The sequence below is a fragment of the Porites lutea genome, chromosome 7 (assembly GCF_958299795.1).
Source record: "Porites lutea chromosome 7, jaPorLute2.1, whole genome shotgun sequence".
In the NCBI taxonomy this organism is placed as follows: Eukaryota; Metazoa; Cnidaria; class Anthozoa; order Scleractinia; family Poritidae; genus Porites; species Porites lutea.
Window position 1 is genome coordinate 4,542,103 of NC_133207.1, and position 18,250 is coordinate 4,560,352.

Genomic DNA, 18,250 nt, shown 5'->3' on the forward strand with positions numbered 1-18,250 from the left:
TGTCTCGAATTTGAGCGTGTTTCCTAAAATATTTGCTTGAATTTAGCATCAGCTTGACCAAAACGCAACAAAATGCCACTTTAACCAGCCAGGAAAGACAAGGATACGTTCAGTTGAAGGTATCTTAGCTTTGTTTTATTATATTTTGACTTTTGGACTATTTTAGTTCATTGGAGTTTCGACGACTCATCGCGTTAATTTGTCCATGTGAATATTAATATATTCATTCAGTGACACATACTAAGTCTGAGCCGCCTGCGTTATATGTCATGTTGAACAACAACAATAGTACAGGAGCAAGTGCTAAAGGGCCGAACAGCATTCTAGTGGCAAGTCATGTGATCATAGCTCTTCTTTCTCCTGTAGCAATAGTGGGGAATGCAGAGGTTTTAACAGCGATTTGGAAGAAGTCCTTTCAGAGAACACCTTTTCATATTCTTTTGAGTGTTTTAGCGTTCTCTGATTTGTGTACTGGAGTTGCCACCTCTGTCATGTCGATTCCCTATTTGTGTAACCATAAACTTTATACAACTGAATCAGCAATTGGGAATCTCAGTGGAACATATCTGGTGTCTCTAACAGTATTTGTTATAACACTTATGTCTATTGAACGATGGCTGCACATGACTCGGCAATCCTCAATAACATCGCGTGGTGGATGTCTCATCGCTGCGGTCTCACTGGTAGTACCAATTCCTTTCGTTGTTCTACAGGGTATTTATTTTTACAAGGATAGTTTTAAACTAGAGGTAGGCACCACTATGGGAGTATATCTGCTATCTTGCTACTTAGCCACCACTGTTGCGTATTTCAAAGTGTTCCGTATAATTCGCCGACACCAGCAACAAATTCGTGGAAACCAGTCGTGTCAAAGTGTTGGTAAACGGGCGATCGACTTGGCGAAATACAAGAAATCCGTAATTTCAATTTTATACATTCTTGTTTTGTTTTCTTTTTCTTTCTTGCCTGTGACAGTTATACTCTTCCTCCTTGTTAAATGGGGTAAGAGCAAGGGAACATGGGAGCCATATTACGAGTCTTTGGTGTTCTTATTTTTGTCTTCCAGTCTCAATCCTGGTCTTTACACCTGGAGAATGAGGGACATTCGTGATGGAGTAAAATCTCTATTCCGCCCTTGTAGATCCCAGTAGAATAGTTAGCAATAGGTCATTTGCACGATGACGTCATTTTACTGCTTACCCTGCTAGCAGAGTCGCTTCGATCTTTCCTAGATGAGAAGGAGACTGTTCGCAGGGTATTTACTGCTACAACCAGGGTCCTTTTGGTTTTTCCATTCATATTTTAATTTGGTAATCCCAGTGAGGTTTCGATAGCAAAAGCCCTAATTTGCACAAGAAAGCAAAGTCCTGAGGGATTCTTGTCGTAGGAGTAAAATGATGTCATCATACAAAGGGCCTATTATTCCACGAGTGCCCGTTGGCTATAATCATCTCATATCCAACAAGCGCGAGTGGAATAATTGTTTTATTAGAAACGCCTATAAAATAACGGGAATTCTTCCCGCCTTTATTTGTAAAAACAACAGATTTTCCCCTTGTTTTTAATTTTGAGCAGACGCGTACAGTTACCATATTTGGAGAACATGGTATAATGGATAAGCAAATAAGAGCTCTAGAATTGCATTATCCAATGATTCAGTTTTTAATAATATGAATTATCATCAGTGAATCACGGGGGAGCACTCAACAAAGTTCTACACGTAGATGCTTCGCCCCGATGTCCAACTCCTTACATTTTTATAAACCTTTTTTGACGGAAAAGGAACCCTGTTAGCCCTTGTGTTGTCCTTTTGGAGACTAAAATGACAGATTTCCCTGCGCTTTCATATGCTCCAACCAATGAAATACTTAGTCTTTCAAATATCAGAAGCCTGAAAATGTACCTCTTGCGCACCGGCGCGCGAAGCCCCCTCATATAGGCTATTTTAGTGGTACCCCTCTCCTAATGGGCAAATCGCAAGCTAAGTGACCACAACGAAATCGCCGGAGATCAAGGAACCATATCTAATATATAGTTTCTTAATGTGGTAGCATCTGAGAATGCTTTAAGCAGCTCAACAACAGTGCTGGTTAAATTTATGGCACCTTTAAGCAATCGGAACCTACAGCAAAGCTGAAAAAAACTCTCATCTGCGACCACCTCCCATACGCTATCACCTATCGAAACTCTAAAATTTTCCCCAGTCATATCATTAAATGACAACCTCTCGTATGCGACCAGACCATCTTTTTGGATGACGGTTTTGGAATTTCCATTGATTTTATCCTCCTGTAAGCCACTACTTGAGCCGTTTTCCATCTCTAAGTTCACTGTATGTACTACACTACCCACAATGAGCGAAGAACTTTTAGGGAGAACATGAAACTACACTTATGAATTAGAAATCGCATGCAAGGAATTCTCTTGAAAAATGTAGATGTGTGGTTCGATTCTCGGTAACGACCACTTCCCATAAGCGACCACAAAATCTTCGCACTTTGGATGGTCACTTACTGGAGGTTGGACTGTATGCAATCTGTGCCTCTGAAGTTAAATCCTAACGCCAGTCTTCATGTTGGCGGCTATAGACTGATAAGCGTTTCAAGCACAAAATATCTAGTGTTAGACATCGACGGTGGAGTCTCCCATTGCGTCCACTTTGAAAGATGACAACAAGGTATCATCTGGTATTGGAATGATCAAGCGAATGTCTTCAATGATCCTACTTACATCCCAAACACTGTCTACAAGTTTAAGTACATTTTCATTTTTACTTGTTACAAAAAATTAGAAGAAATTGTCCTGTCTCGCGTGGAACAGTTCAAGTAAAACTTTGCCTGATTCTTGATATGGGTAGTTTAGTGGGGATTTTTTGAACCCCAGTTTTGCGCAGTCACGTCGATGATGTCATATTCCTTTGTCTTTATCGCATGAATAAAATGCGGAGGAATCTCATTAATGAGATTTATTCTTTTATAAGATTTGATGTCATGCTAAGTTTACTTTTTGTCACGGCCCCTTCAAAGTCAGTTCATGCTAAAATAAATTATAATTATGTTTTCCTTGTTTCGCAGTTTTTACTGCCCAGACGTACAAGAAGCTACCACTTTCCGCGGGAGCGTTTGGGGGAGTCGTTATCTAGTTAATGGAGAGCACTTTTCGTAAAATGTGGGCTGTGCCCAGTAGCTAGACTGATCTTCTGTAGATGTTTCCAGAACCTTTTTCGACGTATTTTTTCCAGGCCCTAGACCTAGGCCAAGTGCTCCAATACCTACAGCCACAGTTTCTGCTATAAGGCCCCAAACCCTTGAGATTTCGATCTCCCATGCCCAGTTCTAAATATTTTGATAGCTTTTCAACATTTTGACAGATGTATTTCGTTCAGCGAATTCAGACACATCAATCAGTAGAACCGGCGTGTCCCAGAGGATAGTACAGCTTTCATTTTCATTTTCTGATATGGTTTCTGGTGTACGCTTGACCACTTGTCCGCCAGTTGATGTTGTAAACTTTGCAGATATTCCAGTGGGTGTGTAAGAGGCGGACTTTGCTTATTTAGGGCAGGCACTTGTAATGTGATCGATGGTTTCTTCATAGCGGTTGCTTATGATTATGATTATGAGTATATGATTATGATTTAATATTGTTATTTAAATAATGTTTTATTCACTATAAAGCTTCGCTCGGTTTTTTATGGTCGCCAACATTATTATCAGTGCTGTTATAAGAGATCTATTTAAAAAAAAGATTGAAAGGATTCGAATTCAGAAGACGGTCATGTTTTCCCTGTTAAAAGAATATAAATGTCAGTTATTGGAAAAATGAAATTTCATGAAAGAACAAAGCAACGGTCAACAATAGTCAACAAAAGCAAAAACAACAGGAACCGGACATCGAATTGAATAGAAGTAATTTCAACTCAGCACATATATAGCAGCAAAAACTAATTAATAATTAAATAAGGTTTTTTATATATATGATAAAAGATTTAAGTGAAATCCAACAATCATCCTAAGGCCTTCAATAGACTGATGTCAGTGCCCATGAAAACTGTTCAAAAGTTGTGTCTTCTGGCGCTGTTTGTATTGAAAGATAGTTTCTTTTACCCAATATTATTTACGCAGTTTAAAAGCTAACAATTTTTCTACCGTCTATAAAATTCTCAAGCCAAAACGCTTTATTTGTAATACAAGTGTAGGTTAACCGAGCTGCGCCATCATGTTCAACATCACGACTTGGCCCTCTCCATTCTCCATTCCTAGTACCATGAGCACTGGAGCAAGTGCTAAAGAGACGAACAGTATTCTTGTCGTAAGTCATGTGATCATCGTTCTTTTCTCCCCCATGGCAGTGGTGGGAAATGCAGTGGTTTTGATGGCGATTTGGAAGAATTCCTTTCTGAGAACATCCTTTCACATTCTTTTGAGTGTTTTGGCGTTTACGGACTTGTGCACCGGTATGGCGACCCTTTTGATGTCCATTCCTTACTTGCTGCTCCATACATTCGAAACCGTCTCGCAAATTGGAATTTTCATTGAAGCATATCTTGTCTCTCTTACGATACTTGTCATAACTCTAATGTCTATTGGACGGTGGCTGCACATGACTCACCGATCCTTACTCACATCACGCCGTGGATATCTTACCGCTGTCATATCCCTGCTAGTGCCAATTCCTTTAGTTACTTTGCAAGTATTTAACTTCATCGAGGAGCGGCTGGTACTAGAGGCAAATGCTATATCAGGCGTATATACGCTATCGTGTTACTTGGCCACCTCTGTTGCTTATTTCAAAGTGTTTCGCATTATTCGACAGCACCAGCAACAAATTCATGGGAACCAGTCTCGTCAAAATTTTGGTCGACCAGCAATCGACTTGGCAAAGTATAAGAAATCCATCTTTTCAATCTTGTACATTCTTGCTTTATTTTCTTTGTGTATTTTACCTTTCATTGTTTCGCTCTTCCTCCTTGTTCTTTTGGGTGAGAAGAGCGGAATGTGGGCGCCATATCACGTATCTTTGGTTTTCTTATTTTCAGCATCCTGTCTCAATCCTGGCCTTTATATTTGGAGAATGAAAGACGTTCGTGATGGAGTCAAAAAGTTGTGTTGTTGCACAAACGGACTCCACCAGATCTAACTACTATCGACGGGCAGATTTGTTGTTGAACACTATGCTCAAATTGGGTTCATCGAAATCTCACGAAAATCACCTACTGAAGGTGGTCGCTTACCCACTGACATATCTTCTTTCTGGGAGACAATTTGTTGCATGCAATTTCTAAGTTACGATATGTGTCTTCGGATGCTGTTTGTAGCGTAGTACATACATCGAACAAAGAGATTAGACAAGGCGTGAAGTGGTCGCTGGCAAGTGGTTAAAAACAATGGAAAATTCAGATAAAGCTGTCATCCTAAAAAGTAGTCGCGGTCGCTTACAAGAGGTGGGCATTTCACCAGAGCTTCCAACTTTAGTAGGTGGTCACACATGGACGTTCGACCGTATTTTTAGTCTCGGTTCTCGAGTTAATTTCTATGCAACAGTTACTTTGTCTAATAAATATTCAGTTGCAGACAATTGGGTACCCCTGAAATATGGTCCGCGATGGTTACTAAAATAAGAGGGAGTTTACGCAACGACGACGGCGACGGCAACGAGAACGGCAAAAAAGCAACAGGTTTAGACAAGTAAACTAGCAAAACAACAATTTGCACGTGCATCACGCTTTTTTGCCATTCCTTTCGGTGCTGTTATAAGAGATCTTCGTGAGGAAAAATTGGCAAAAGTCGAGTCCAGAAAACGGTCATGTTTTCTCTCCTAAATGAGGACCCGCATACGACTTTTTTTTGCACACCACAGGACGCTGGCGTCGTTAAGGACGCTAGGGTTTGAGTGACAAGCAATAAACTTCCTACTGTGAAAAAGCAATTATTTTTTTTACAGTTTGATCCACTCTGGATTGGACCATCCATCCAATCATCAGTGGTCAGTTATTCGATAAAGCGTCACATTTTTTATAACAAGATTAAGGCGGCATCTGGCGATAGAGTAATTGGTCGTAATTGAGAAGAGATTTTAACATACGCCAGAGATTTGCGTTCTTAGCTCACGAGTTATCCAGAATAATCGCGCGTGGCCGTGGCCTACGATTCAAGCGTTGTCTTTCTGGTCTTTGCCAGTATTCAGTAAAATGTAGCGTAGTTCCATTTTGTATTGAATTTACGTACTGAAGGTCGCAGAACTCAAATAGAATCGGGCGAATGTTGACAGATAAAAGCGCTGATTCAGACCGTGAACACACAGCATACTACTCATCGCAAAGGAAAGATGGATGCCACAGCCCCAGGGGGGCTACTCCCATATATGGGCTATATAGTACATGCCGTGGAATAGGGTGTGGTTTTTGAGGTTCTTGGTCCTTAAATAGGGTATCTTTCTTGAGCCTTTTGTTTCTGTGTCCTTGGTGTTGTCAGTAGATAAGATTATCTTAATTGTATTATCTAATACTGGAGTGTGAAAACGCCCTCCGGTTTTGATTGCGTATTATTAAACTAGGCTTATTCTAGTATTTTATGCTTCATGCTATACATCCAATGTTACAGAGAAGAAATAAAGTTTTCCTTTTCATGCTATTAATACTTTTGTTTTTTCCTTGAATAGGGTGACATTTTTTGGCTTTGGGCCTTAAAAAGGGTATCATTTTTCGCTTTCTTAGTCCTTAAATAGGGTTAGGGTTCACGAACCTTCGCGGCACACCCCTATCCAAAATTCGCGGGAGTACCTTCCCCGGGGCCACAGCAAATTGCAATCATCGATCTCCGAGGCTTTGTGTGTGCAGATTCAACGAATTTCTTGGGCGTGAGCTTGCTAAACAGCAGTTTCCGCAGTGAATCACGTGCCACCCACGCGCTGGTGCGTTGTGTTCGTATTTTCATGGCATCTCTCTGATGGAATCTTGTTCATTCAACGCACTATAGTTAAAAATTTAACCAAAATAATGGAAACAATAATTGACTCTTTCTTTATATGGAAGTAGTGTGACATCATGATTTGACCTCTGATCGAACACATGTAAAGCCAGCAATGCATTCTTGAGATTAACGTAAAGTACGGTGTGTGCGTCTGTAGATTTATGACATTACGACAAGAAGACGGTCTTCCTATGCCTTCAAAATGTTTCTGAGCCTAACGATATTACGATAAACGTGTAAGTGGTAATATTCATCGGCAGTCTGGTAGGCATTTTGATGTTGGAAACGTTAGATCTTCTAATCCGACTGCATTTGTTTGGTGAGTATTATCCATGATCTGCTGTTAATGATGTAAAGCGTGTGCAAACGGGCTACATGAAAAATTTCCTTTATTTAATGACGACGGGTTGTGGAAATACTATTGTTAGTAGATGAAGGTGTCATAGTAGAGGCAGAAAACACAGAGACCAAGCGATCAAATGGATTCGGTCGAATAGTGAAATCGCCATCCCGCCAAAACGTGTGCAATGCCCGCAAAAAATTACCAAATCGCGCCGCTGCCGCTATTTAAGTCTTTAACCAGTCAAGAAAATGCTATGTATTGCAGGATTTTAGAAAATTAGGTATGGGAATGGAAATCATTGTTAGGGGAGTCTTTTGATCAATAGCTGCTTGCGGGGAAAAAGGTGAGTTTCACTTTTGCCATTAGTATTCGTAAGATTCTTGCTAGAGGACTGTATAGAAATTAAGAACAAGGAATGGAACGCCGGAGAAAAGCCTGGAAAGAAATCACTAAGAAGCACCTTAACATATTTCAATGATGACTATTTGTTAAAAAAAGACAATGACTTTACTATTAAGTGCGGCGAGTTTTATTGCAATGCCATGGTGTTCTGAAGTTGCCCTGTTTGAAAAGACATTTGTAATTTTAAAAATAAAATCGATGATGTATTTACGGAGGTTGTGGTTATCGTTTGGGAACAAAAGCATATTTTGATTGTTTTAATTGCTTTTGTCGGAATAAAATGCCAAATGAATTAGCGAGATGACGTGCGAGTAATAAGTTCCAGGGGTTCCTTATCTTCCGACCTTCGGTCCTGCACTATGCACAGGTAGCCCAAGCTCACTATGAGAGCCCTGAACAACATTATCCTACTTAGCTAATTAATTATTCATACAGCAAAAAAAATTATAAGACGTTGTATGAAGAAATATTCTTTGCTCACTAAATTAGCAAAATGTACATTGAATATCGCTTTGAAGCTTACCTTTAGCGTCTTCTTGTTTTTCTTTTTATTCTGACTGCATTTCAGACCTCCTAGGCACTGTTTAAGGCCTTTTTTGGAGCGACAGTTTTTCACCCAGATGACAGGTTGGCAAACCTCTCTTGACCGGCTCCGCTCTCGGCGGCGATAAATTCCGTGACACTTCCTTTGTTTATATTGCGCAATCGGTCAATTCAGATGACCGTCGTGGACGTTTCTAAGGCTTGCGGGTCATGAGTGAGTGAGTGAGATAAATGCCAGCAACTGGAAAAATAATATAAATTTCCTAATAAACTAAAAGCAATGGTGAATAACAGTCAACAAAGGCAAAAAATAGGAAACCGTACATCGATTTAAATGAAATATTTGCTAGCAAATAGGATTTTTATGCTCCCTATCACTTCCTTCTTAATATTGTAGTATCGTTATTGTGAAAAGGCAGAACTATTTTCCTTGTTATGTAATAGCAGCATTCACGTGGCAAGTGGCCAGCGGTATCCCATATTGACCACACGTACGCGCGATTCCGAGTGGATCAAGCACACTTGCCTCAAACTCGTGGACAAGTAAGCTGAAGCTTTTCCCCTCCCAACCCTGCCCAGCTGCCATGTTGTTTGCGTTTGTTGTGGCCCTCACCTTTACTGGGCCAAAGTTTCAACAAATTTGTAACATTCTTAACAATTTTATGTTTTGGGAAATTGTCATTTTGATTGAACTTATTTCCTTAATAAACTGGCTTTGGGTTTTTACCCATAGTCCTTTACGTTCAATCTTGGTTTGTTATCTGCTTATCTATCCAGCCCAGCAAACAGAGCTCAGGCAAAGCAGTTATATCGGCCTTTAAACCCTCTAAGGAAGTTATAGGAAGAGCATAAATAGACGTAATATCAACTCAGCACACACAGCTGCAAAAACTAAGTTAAAAACAATCATTTCCTATTGAAGCAATATCCTTGTGAAGCAAGGTGTTCATCAGTGAACTGAACACGGTGCCTACTGTATGCAAACTGTTCCAAAGTTGTGTCTTCTGGCCCTGTTTGTATTGTAACATAGGTATATTTTTTACCTCATTTTATTAACACCGTTAGAAGCTAACGATTTTCGTATAAATTTCTCAAGCCAAGCGAAGTCGTAAAAGACATTTTTCATACAGGAGTACTGAAGTAAACCGAGCTGCGTCGTCATGATGAACAACACGACTTGGCCCATTCCAACTAATATCTCCATCTTTAGCACCTTGAGCACTGGAGCAAGTACAAAAGAGTCGAACAGTATTTTTGTGGCAAGTCATGTGATCATCGTTGTACTCGCGCCAGTAGCAGTGGCGGGAAATGTAGTGGTTTTGACGGCGATTTGGAAAAGGTCCTTTCAGAGAACATCTTTTCACATTCTTTTGAGTGTTTTGGCGTTTACGGACTTGTTGACTGGTGTTGCCAGCCCTCTTATGTCCATTCCCTATTTGCTGAACCATAAGTTTGGAGTTGTCTCCAGGCCTGGCATTCTCATTAGTACATATCTGTTGTGTCTTACGATACTTGTTATAACACTTTTGTCCGTTGAACGATGGCTGCACATGACTCACCGATCCTTACTCACATCACGCCGTGGATATCTTACGGCTGTCATATCCCTGCTGGTGCCAGTTCCCTTAGTTACTTTGCAGGCATTGAACCTCATCACAAAGAAAATGAAACTAGAAACAAATGCTGCAATGGGCGCTTATGGCCTATCGTGTTACTTGGCCACCTCTGTTGCATATTTCAAAGTGTTCCGTATTATTCGACAGCGCCAGCAACAAATTCATACGAATCAGTCTCGTCAAAATTTTGGTCAACCGGCGATCAACTTGGCAAAGTATAAGAAATCGATCTTTTCAGTCTTGTACATTCTTGCTTTGTTTTCTTTGTGCATTTTACCTTTCATTGTTTCGCTTTTTCTCCTTGTTCTTTTGGGTAAGAAAGAAGGAAGCTGGGGGCCAAAGCACGTATCTTTGGTGATCTTGCTTTCAGCATCCTGTCTCAATCCTGGCCTTTATATTTGGAGAATGAAAGATGTTCGTGATGGAGTCAAAAAGTTGTGTTGTTGCACAAACGGATCCCACTAGATATAACGTATCGACGGGCAGAATTGTTGTTAAACGCTATCCTCAAATTGGGTTCACCGAGCCTCACGAAAATCACCTACTGAAGGTGGTCGCTTACCCACCGATATATCTTCTTTCTGGGCCGGAGACAATTTGTTGCATGCAATTTCTAAGTAACGATAAGTGTCTTCGGATGCTGTTTGTAGCGTAGTACATACATCGAACAAAGAGTTTAGACCATGCGTGAAGTGGTCGCTTACAAGAGGCTAAAAACATTGGAAAACTTAGATAAAACTGTCATCCTAAAAAGTGGTCGCGGTCGCTAGTAGTCATGCTTCAGCAAAGATAAGCCCCGTTGGTGTATAGGTATACGTATAGATATAGGTAAATCATTTATTCACATACCTTCCTGCATACTATTTCGGTATAGGTATAGGTAAATCATTTATATTCACATGCCTTCCTGCATACTATTAAAAGGCAAAAATAAGAATAAGAGAAGCGTTCACCTAGCAACGCGAGAAACGGCTTTCTATATCTTAATTAGCGCTTAAAATCAGATATATAAACAAAACACATACACAAATTGGAGTTGAAAAGTCTTTATTTCAATTTAGTTTATGTCTTCTTATTTAGCTCTAAAACTCGGATGTACATAAACAAAACACATATACACAAAAGTGGAGCTGAAAACTCTCTATTTCAATTTTGTCTGGCTTTTTCTCCCTTGTATCTCGAGGAAATGAAAAACTAATAAAGTCTTGTAATTTCACGCACCGTTAATCAGTTAATTATGCGAGATTGCGAGCCCAAAGTTGAATACAAATTAGCTCTACAGGAAAACCGCAAGAGAGAACCTTGACGTATTAGTATATAAAAAATTAATAACTTAAGGTGGACCGAACCTATTTATATGCGTGTTGGTTATGTATTTTATTTGTGTTTTTCGGAATGAAAGATTCCACCGATTTCAATGATTTTCGGCACACCAAATAAATAATGATGGAACTTTAAGAAAATGTTAATTGTTTTCTTGTAGGTATAAAAACCTTTGAGATATCGGCATATATTTAAAACCGCATTTTTGCGAAAAATGTAAATAACTTCGAAATCCCACGACAGATGTTTCCCTAACTTCAGCAAATAAGATTCAAAGCTCTCTAAATTACATCAGCGAGTTTGAAGGCAATCGTGACAGTGTGAAAGTTGACGCACGAATAGAGGAAGACTGCCGAGAGACTATCTCCTATCTGAAAGGATATTTCTACCTAAAGCTTTATTGCAAGAAACAGAGTAATCAGAAACTTACGGCGAATAAAGGTAGCACTTAAAGAAGAACAATTTTAAGCTGAGTGCGCGGTGATATTAAAGAACTTCTATTCATCAAACTTACTTTGTATTTGTCCCTCTCTTTTGGAAACAAATCTTAACAAAGCAAAATATAGCTTCTACGAAAAACTCTCAAGAGTTTTAAGCGTCACGGGTTCCCGTTTTGAAGAGAAATGAGGCCACCAACTCCAGTACTTCTAACCATCCATTTTTCAGCTGCAATGAAAACCCTTGTATTTGGTAATTTATTCAAGCTTTTTAGACTTGCCATCACCTTCGCACGGGAGGTTTACCACTTGACTCACTTGGGAATAAAGACGAAGACAAATATGACAATCGTCTTATTCTTCTCATTATCCCCAACAGCAAACTGCCCGTGAGTGATGGTAAGTCATAACTGCTAGCAATAAAACCACAAGAGAGATACCGTTTTAAAACTTTATTAAAAACAATGACAAAAAGAGTCAAATACACAGCGATTTGTAAGGAATGGAAATTAATTAATCTTCATCATCTTCGCCCATGGAGTACTTGTAAGGTTTGAATTTCTTATGGAGACGTTTCCTCAGCTGTTTGGCATGTTTGGCTTTCTTTGTCAGGTTTTTGAGAGATAGCCGCTTGTGTTAATTCAGGTGTTACATTAAAGGGGCTGAGGCGAGTGGTGAATGCTGTCGTTGCTGTCGAAGAATCTTGTGTCCTTTATGTTAAGTATGGAACAGTGCTGATTATTTCTTCCGGTCGTGTTCTTGTATTTAATTGTTCCTTAAAAGCCAGGTATCTGTTTTGCAACTGGAAGTATCGTGTAGTTTTTTCGTCGTCCCGAAGATCGTTTCGAGAAAGCACGTCATCCATGTTGCCTTGTATTTCTTGCATAGCTGCTTCAGATATTTTAGAAGCTCTTGATGAATATTTTCTTGAAACCCTGCTTGGTTAAAGCCTTCTTCACTAGGCAGGACGTTTGTTCGCAACCGACAATTATCTTGGGTAGTAGTTTTCAGATCAATCAGAAGATAACCAAAACGTCTTTTTACAGCCTCTTCGTATTGATTTAAAAAGAAATCCGTCTGCCCGGGATACATTTGCTTCGCCAGAGTCAAGATTTGCAATTTGTCTCGTGGATTCTTGAATAACACCAGATAATGGCTGTTTAGGCTTATGCTGCGGCTACCTTTCCCCTGATGAAATAGATTCTACGCGATATAAATCACGCGCAGATTGCAATGATGAGAACCACGAATAACGAGGTTCACCATTCGCTTGTCTTAACTGGCGTCAATCGTCTGATCATCAAACACGATCAAATTCCGTTTGTTCACATCAAAATAAGGATCCTGCTCCAAAGCCGTAGGAATTCCCTTGACGAATTCAATGTGTGGCATGGCGACTAACATTTGTGTATACGCAGGCTACCATTTTGAATAACACCAAACGATCCTCTCCGGGAGAGGGTAAATGGTCTCTGAAGCTTGTTGTAATAGAGATCGAACCCAGGCCGTTTTTCCGGACCCGGTCATTCCGGCAATCATGGAGGTGAAAGGATGCTCGAAGCGAAACCGCTGACATTTTTGCGAAAACATTGGAACTGTTTGAAATGGGGTGAGACCAGCAATGTGGTTTTAGACATCACGTGCCTTTGCATATTATCTTTTATACTAAAGGATTTTTCGCAGACAGAACAGAACTAACTCATGTCAACTCCTCAGGAGCAAAATGTAGACTGAGAAAGAGGTAGAATGTTGCGCATTTATATAGGTTTTCAGGCCATAAAATTCTATTGTTTTCCTCTCCCAAGACCACCACCACCACATTTCAATTGTTCCCCCCACCACCACCACCACCACCACATTTCTATTGTTTTCCTCCACCACCACCACCGCCACCACATTTCTGTTGTTTTCCCTCCACCACCACCACCGCCACCACGTTCTAAATCTAAATCTAAATATCGTTATGTCGGCAAAATCGTTTGGGACATCACGCCAACTCTAACGTTTCCAATGTTTTCCTTCACAACCACCACCACCGCCACCACATTTCTTATGTTTTCCCTCCACCACCACCACCACATTTGTATTGTTTTCCCTCCACCACATTTCTATTGTTTTCCTTCACCGCCACTACCACCACCACTGCCACCACCACATTTCTATTGTTTTCCCACCACCACCACCTCCACCACATTTCTGTTGTTTTCTTCCACCACCACCACCACCACCACCACCGCCTCCAAATTTCTATTGTTTTCCCTCCTCCTCCTCATTTCTATTGTCTTTCCCTCCACAAGATTCTATAAGAGACTACTAAGTGCCATTCTTAGTTCATGTCTCGTGTAGTAAACAACAATCGTGATTTCTTCAACTGTTAGCTGATTGCCCTGCTTATCAGCGCCAGTTTCTTTTAAAGACAGCTACTCCACAGCAACTACATGCACTAGTCCAAGTCTTATACAATATACTGCTGGGATACATTCCCATCCCCGAAGAAAATAAGCGGATACTGCTGCCATATAAGGATGCTTCACTTAACCTGGCCAGTCCAAATGTCCCTTACAAAACAAAGAAGCGAGTCCTTGTACAAGAGGGTAGTGGTTTTATCGAAGATGTATTAGCCCCTGTTGTTTCAAGCTTAGGAACTCTAATGCTATGAAAGAGGTGACGCAACGGCAAGTTGATCATTCGAAGCTAAGCCTGTCACGGGTACTCATCAAACTAACGAGAAAAATAGATTTGGTTGAAGAAGAACACGAGAGTGAACATGAAGAAAGCGAAAGTTCTGGTGATGAAAGCGAGGATGAAGAACCGAAAAAAAAAGAAGAACCAAGAATAGAAGATGTTTTGAGTCATCTTTCCCGTGCAGTGCCGGAAAAACGTGCTTCTGATTTGCTTCATAGTATGGCCGCGTCCAAAGATATTCTTTTCCGCACTCCCAGCGGACAATTATTTCGAAATAAACGCACTATTCCCGTCACAAACATCGCTGAGCTAGTTGAGTATGTGTTACTCCCTCATAACAATGAGGTTACCAAGCCTCGTGCGCTGAACACGTTTCTAGACGGACTTTCAGAGTTAGGAAGCGATAAAGGTTAATCAAGAAGAAAAAGTTGTTAAGTGATTTAATAGAAAAGGAAAAAAGGCTACCAAAATGTAGAAAATACTTCCCATAACGAGAGTAATAATGAGGAGAGTTCATCGGATATTGAAAATCAGGAGGAGGAGGAAGTGGCTTCTGAAAATGGCGTTGAAGCTGAAGGCACCCAAGAGAGCGACAACGACACTGAAAACGACAGTCAGGAAACAGAAAGTAGTAGCCCTGAAACGTCCACCACCTTTCGCTCTAAAAGTCCCTGTGAACATTGCAAGAACTCTAATGTGTACTGGACATTGATCATGCATGAAATGTCCTAAATGCTTTTGGCACGATTACTACAAGATTTGTCCTATATGCGATTACCAGATTCCCGAGGGGAGAAATTACATGAAAGAGGGCTTTCGTCGGTGTCACGATTATGGGGCAGTTACACACAAAAACGCGAAGACGTTGGAAACCAATTTCTATTCCCCTTCTAAAGAGGAGAACGAAGATGAAGATTAACTAATTTCCATTCCTTACGAATCGCTGTGTATTTGACTCTTTTTGTCATTGTTTTTAATAAAGTTTTTAAAACGGTATCTCTCTTTTGTTTTATTGCTAGCAATTATTAGTCACGTGTTTTAATTGATCCTTGTTTATAAGTTATTAATTGTTTATATACTAATACGTCAAGATGCTCCCTTGGGGTTTTTACTGCACAGCTAATTTGTATTCACCTTTGGGCTTGCGAACTCGCATAATTAACTGATTAAAGGCGCGTGAAATTACAAGACTTTTATAGTTTTTCATTTCCTCGAGATAGAACGAAGAAAACGTCAGACAAAATTGAAATAGAGAGTTTTCAGCTCCACTTTGTGTATGTGTGCTTTGTTTATATACATCCGAGTTTTAGAGCTAACTAAGAAGACATAAACTAAATTGAAATAAAGACTTTTCAACTCCACTTTGTAAGATATAGGAAGCCGTTTCTCGCGTTGCTAGGTGATCGCCTCCTTATTCCTATTTAAGAAATGGTAAACGTGCAGCGTGCAACCATGGAGTTATGGATGCATGCGGGAGGTTGCTAAGCGCGAAAGAAGCGTAAGAGTCGCCAAGTGCGACTCTAGCTTCTTGAGTGCTTAGCAAACCTCCCAAGTGCATCCACAACTTCATGGTTACACAGCTGCAACGTTTACCATTTCTTTTATATCATAATCAAAAGAGAAAAACATTATTTTCCATTTGCCTTCGGCTGAGTCATCGGTACGAGTTCATGTATGCTGCCATCTGCCCGCGCGTAAACAAATCATGTTCTATGTTTTTCAGCAACTTGCCTTTGAGTTTTTCTTTCGCTGAATCAACCGTTCTCCGTCTTCAGGTGAATTGAAAAACGTTTTTCGTTGTTATTCTGAATGGCATCTGTCTACTTGGTCTTAATATTGAGGGAAACTATATCTGCAACTATAAACACCAACTAAAAAGACTCTAAAAAATAAGCTAAAACTAGGGTATCTAAAAGATAGTAATGCTGCGGCACATTCTGTTGATACTAGCATTAGTTAGCCCGTGAGACTTAAAAGAAACGAAAATGACATTGATCGACCTATTTACATGTTGAAAAGTAATAATTACCATCAGTCTATAGAAAGAACTCGTGGGAACGTTGTTTAGAAAATGATCATTACGACAAGTGGTTATCAACTCTGGTTTTCCCACAGTAAATTGCAGGAAATGATAGAAATTCAAATTGTTTATCCATATATTTAATATACGGTGTACTATCTTTTCACTGGAAACACGACACTTTTCTTGCTGTTTATTGCAGTTATTTAGGTATAAATTTATAGAAAATAACAACACAAAAAAAATGGGAAAAAAAGAGAAATAAGGAAAGTAAAAATTGAGTAGGACTCGAACCCGGCATCTTGGGCTCGACGCGACTACACCTAACCACTACACTACTGAGGCCGTGACATAGTGCTGTGGAAAAGTCTTTAATTTAATGCCTTTTGGATGAAACTTCCGCCGGCAAGATGATCAAGCTGCATTAACTGAGCTATAAACAGTAAAAAAACAATGCACACGCATATGCCATGGCAATGAATGAATGAAAGAACATAATTATGCTTTACAAACTTTACAAAACGACGATACACGTCCTCGTCTGCAAAGTAGGACGCAAAAGATATGTTTTGTTATCTCGATTTCCGCTGTTATTTTGAAGCTAATGGTCAAAATCACATCCATTTTCGGCTCGTACAGGTTCTTAAGAATAGCATGGCATGACATTTTCTCTCTTTCAGATCACCTTCTAGCAAGCTGGAATTTGTATATTCCCCGTGTTGCGGGGTCGAAGAGCAAATGCTCATCTTCTCGTGAAGTTTAACGACTAGACGGGTCAAAGGCTCTTGAATTGAAATCCAATCCCCAAGTTAACCATCGTACTCATCTGAAAGACTCCTGCGTGTCTTAAAGTTGTTAAGACCTCTAACCGTGCTGTAGAAAATTTGCCACAAAGAAAACTCTGAGTCTGGGAAGCGAACGATGCACGCTCTCATCGTGTTCCCTGTCGCAATGCATTCTGGTAAAAAATGTGGTTAAATGCAATGCATTGTGGTAAAAAGTGATGAATTCGAGAATTCGTCCCCCCTTATATATTTCCCTTAAATCCTGATTATGTTGCTGCTCGCTCCCTACGGTCGCTCCGCAGCAACTAAATAAATGAAATAATTACCAAGCTTATTTATGTGACAATTTTTGAAATAAACGTACAGTAGAAATGAGAAAATTTGACTGTAATTCCTTTAGAATAACAGGTAACACAAATTTTAAAAAGAAATTAACTGGCTTTGTATCGAAATCTGTCTGGGGAAATCCACCTATGAAAGTCAAAGTTGCAACTGAAATTCGCCGAGACACAGCCGGCGCTGAAGCTGTTGTTTTTCGACTGTTCTCTGAACGACTGTTATGAATGAACACTGAGGAACAATATAATATACACAGAAGTTATTTTTTGAAAAATTTATTTGAAAACCCAAACGTTTCTGTACTCAAATGAAATTCGCTTATTCCAGCGTAATGTGCCCGTTTAAACTCAACTAAAATTTTTCATCGATGCGATGAAACCTTCACAACAAAGCTGTCTCGAATTTGAGCGTGTTTCCTAAATATATTTGCTTGAATTTAGCATCAGCTTGACCAAAACTCAACAAAATGCTACTTTAACCGGCCAGGAAAGACAAGGATACGTTCAGTTAAAGGTATCTTAGCTTTGTTTTGTTATATTTTGACTTTTGGACTATTTTTGTTCATTGGAGTTTCGACGACTCATCGCGTTAATTTGTCCATGTGAATATTAATATATTCATTCTGTGACACATACTACGTCTGGGCTGCCTGTGTTATATGTCATGTTGAACAACAACAATAGCACAGGAGCAAGTGCTAAAGGGCCGAACAGCATTCTAGTGGCAAGTCATGTGATCATAGCTCTTCTTTCTGCTGTAGCAATAGTGGGGAATGCAGTGGTTTTA

General features: G+C 39.8%; 2 protein-coding genes across 2 annotated transcripts; both read left to right on the forward strand.

Moving 5' to 3' along the window:
• The first annotated feature begins 269 nt into the window (after positions 1-269).
• LOC140943560 (lutropin-choriogonadotropic hormone receptor-like) lies at positions 270-1,151 on the forward strand. The gene has a single exon (XM_073392660.1). The coding sequence runs from the start codon at positions 270-272 to the stop codon at positions 1,149-1,151; it is 882 nt and encodes a 293-aa protein (XP_073248761.1).
• Positions 1,152-9,419: 8,268 nt separating this feature from the next.
• Positions 9,420-10,340, forward strand: LOC140944317 (histamine H2 receptor-like). The gene has a single exon (XM_073393478.1). It carries the CDS (start codon positions 9,420-9,422, stop codon positions 10,338-10,340), a length of 921 nt encoding a protein of 306 aa, XP_073249579.1.
• Positions 10,341-18,250: the final 7,910 nt, after the last annotated feature.

Coding starts and splice junctions, on each gene's coding strand:
- LOC140943560 (XM_073392660.1), top strand. CDS start 270: ATGTTGAACAACAACAATAGTACAGGAGCAAGTGCTAAAGGGCCGAAC.
- LOC140944317 (XM_073393478.1), top strand. CDS start 9,420: ATGATGAACAACACGACTTGGCCCATTCCAACTAATATCTCCATCTTT.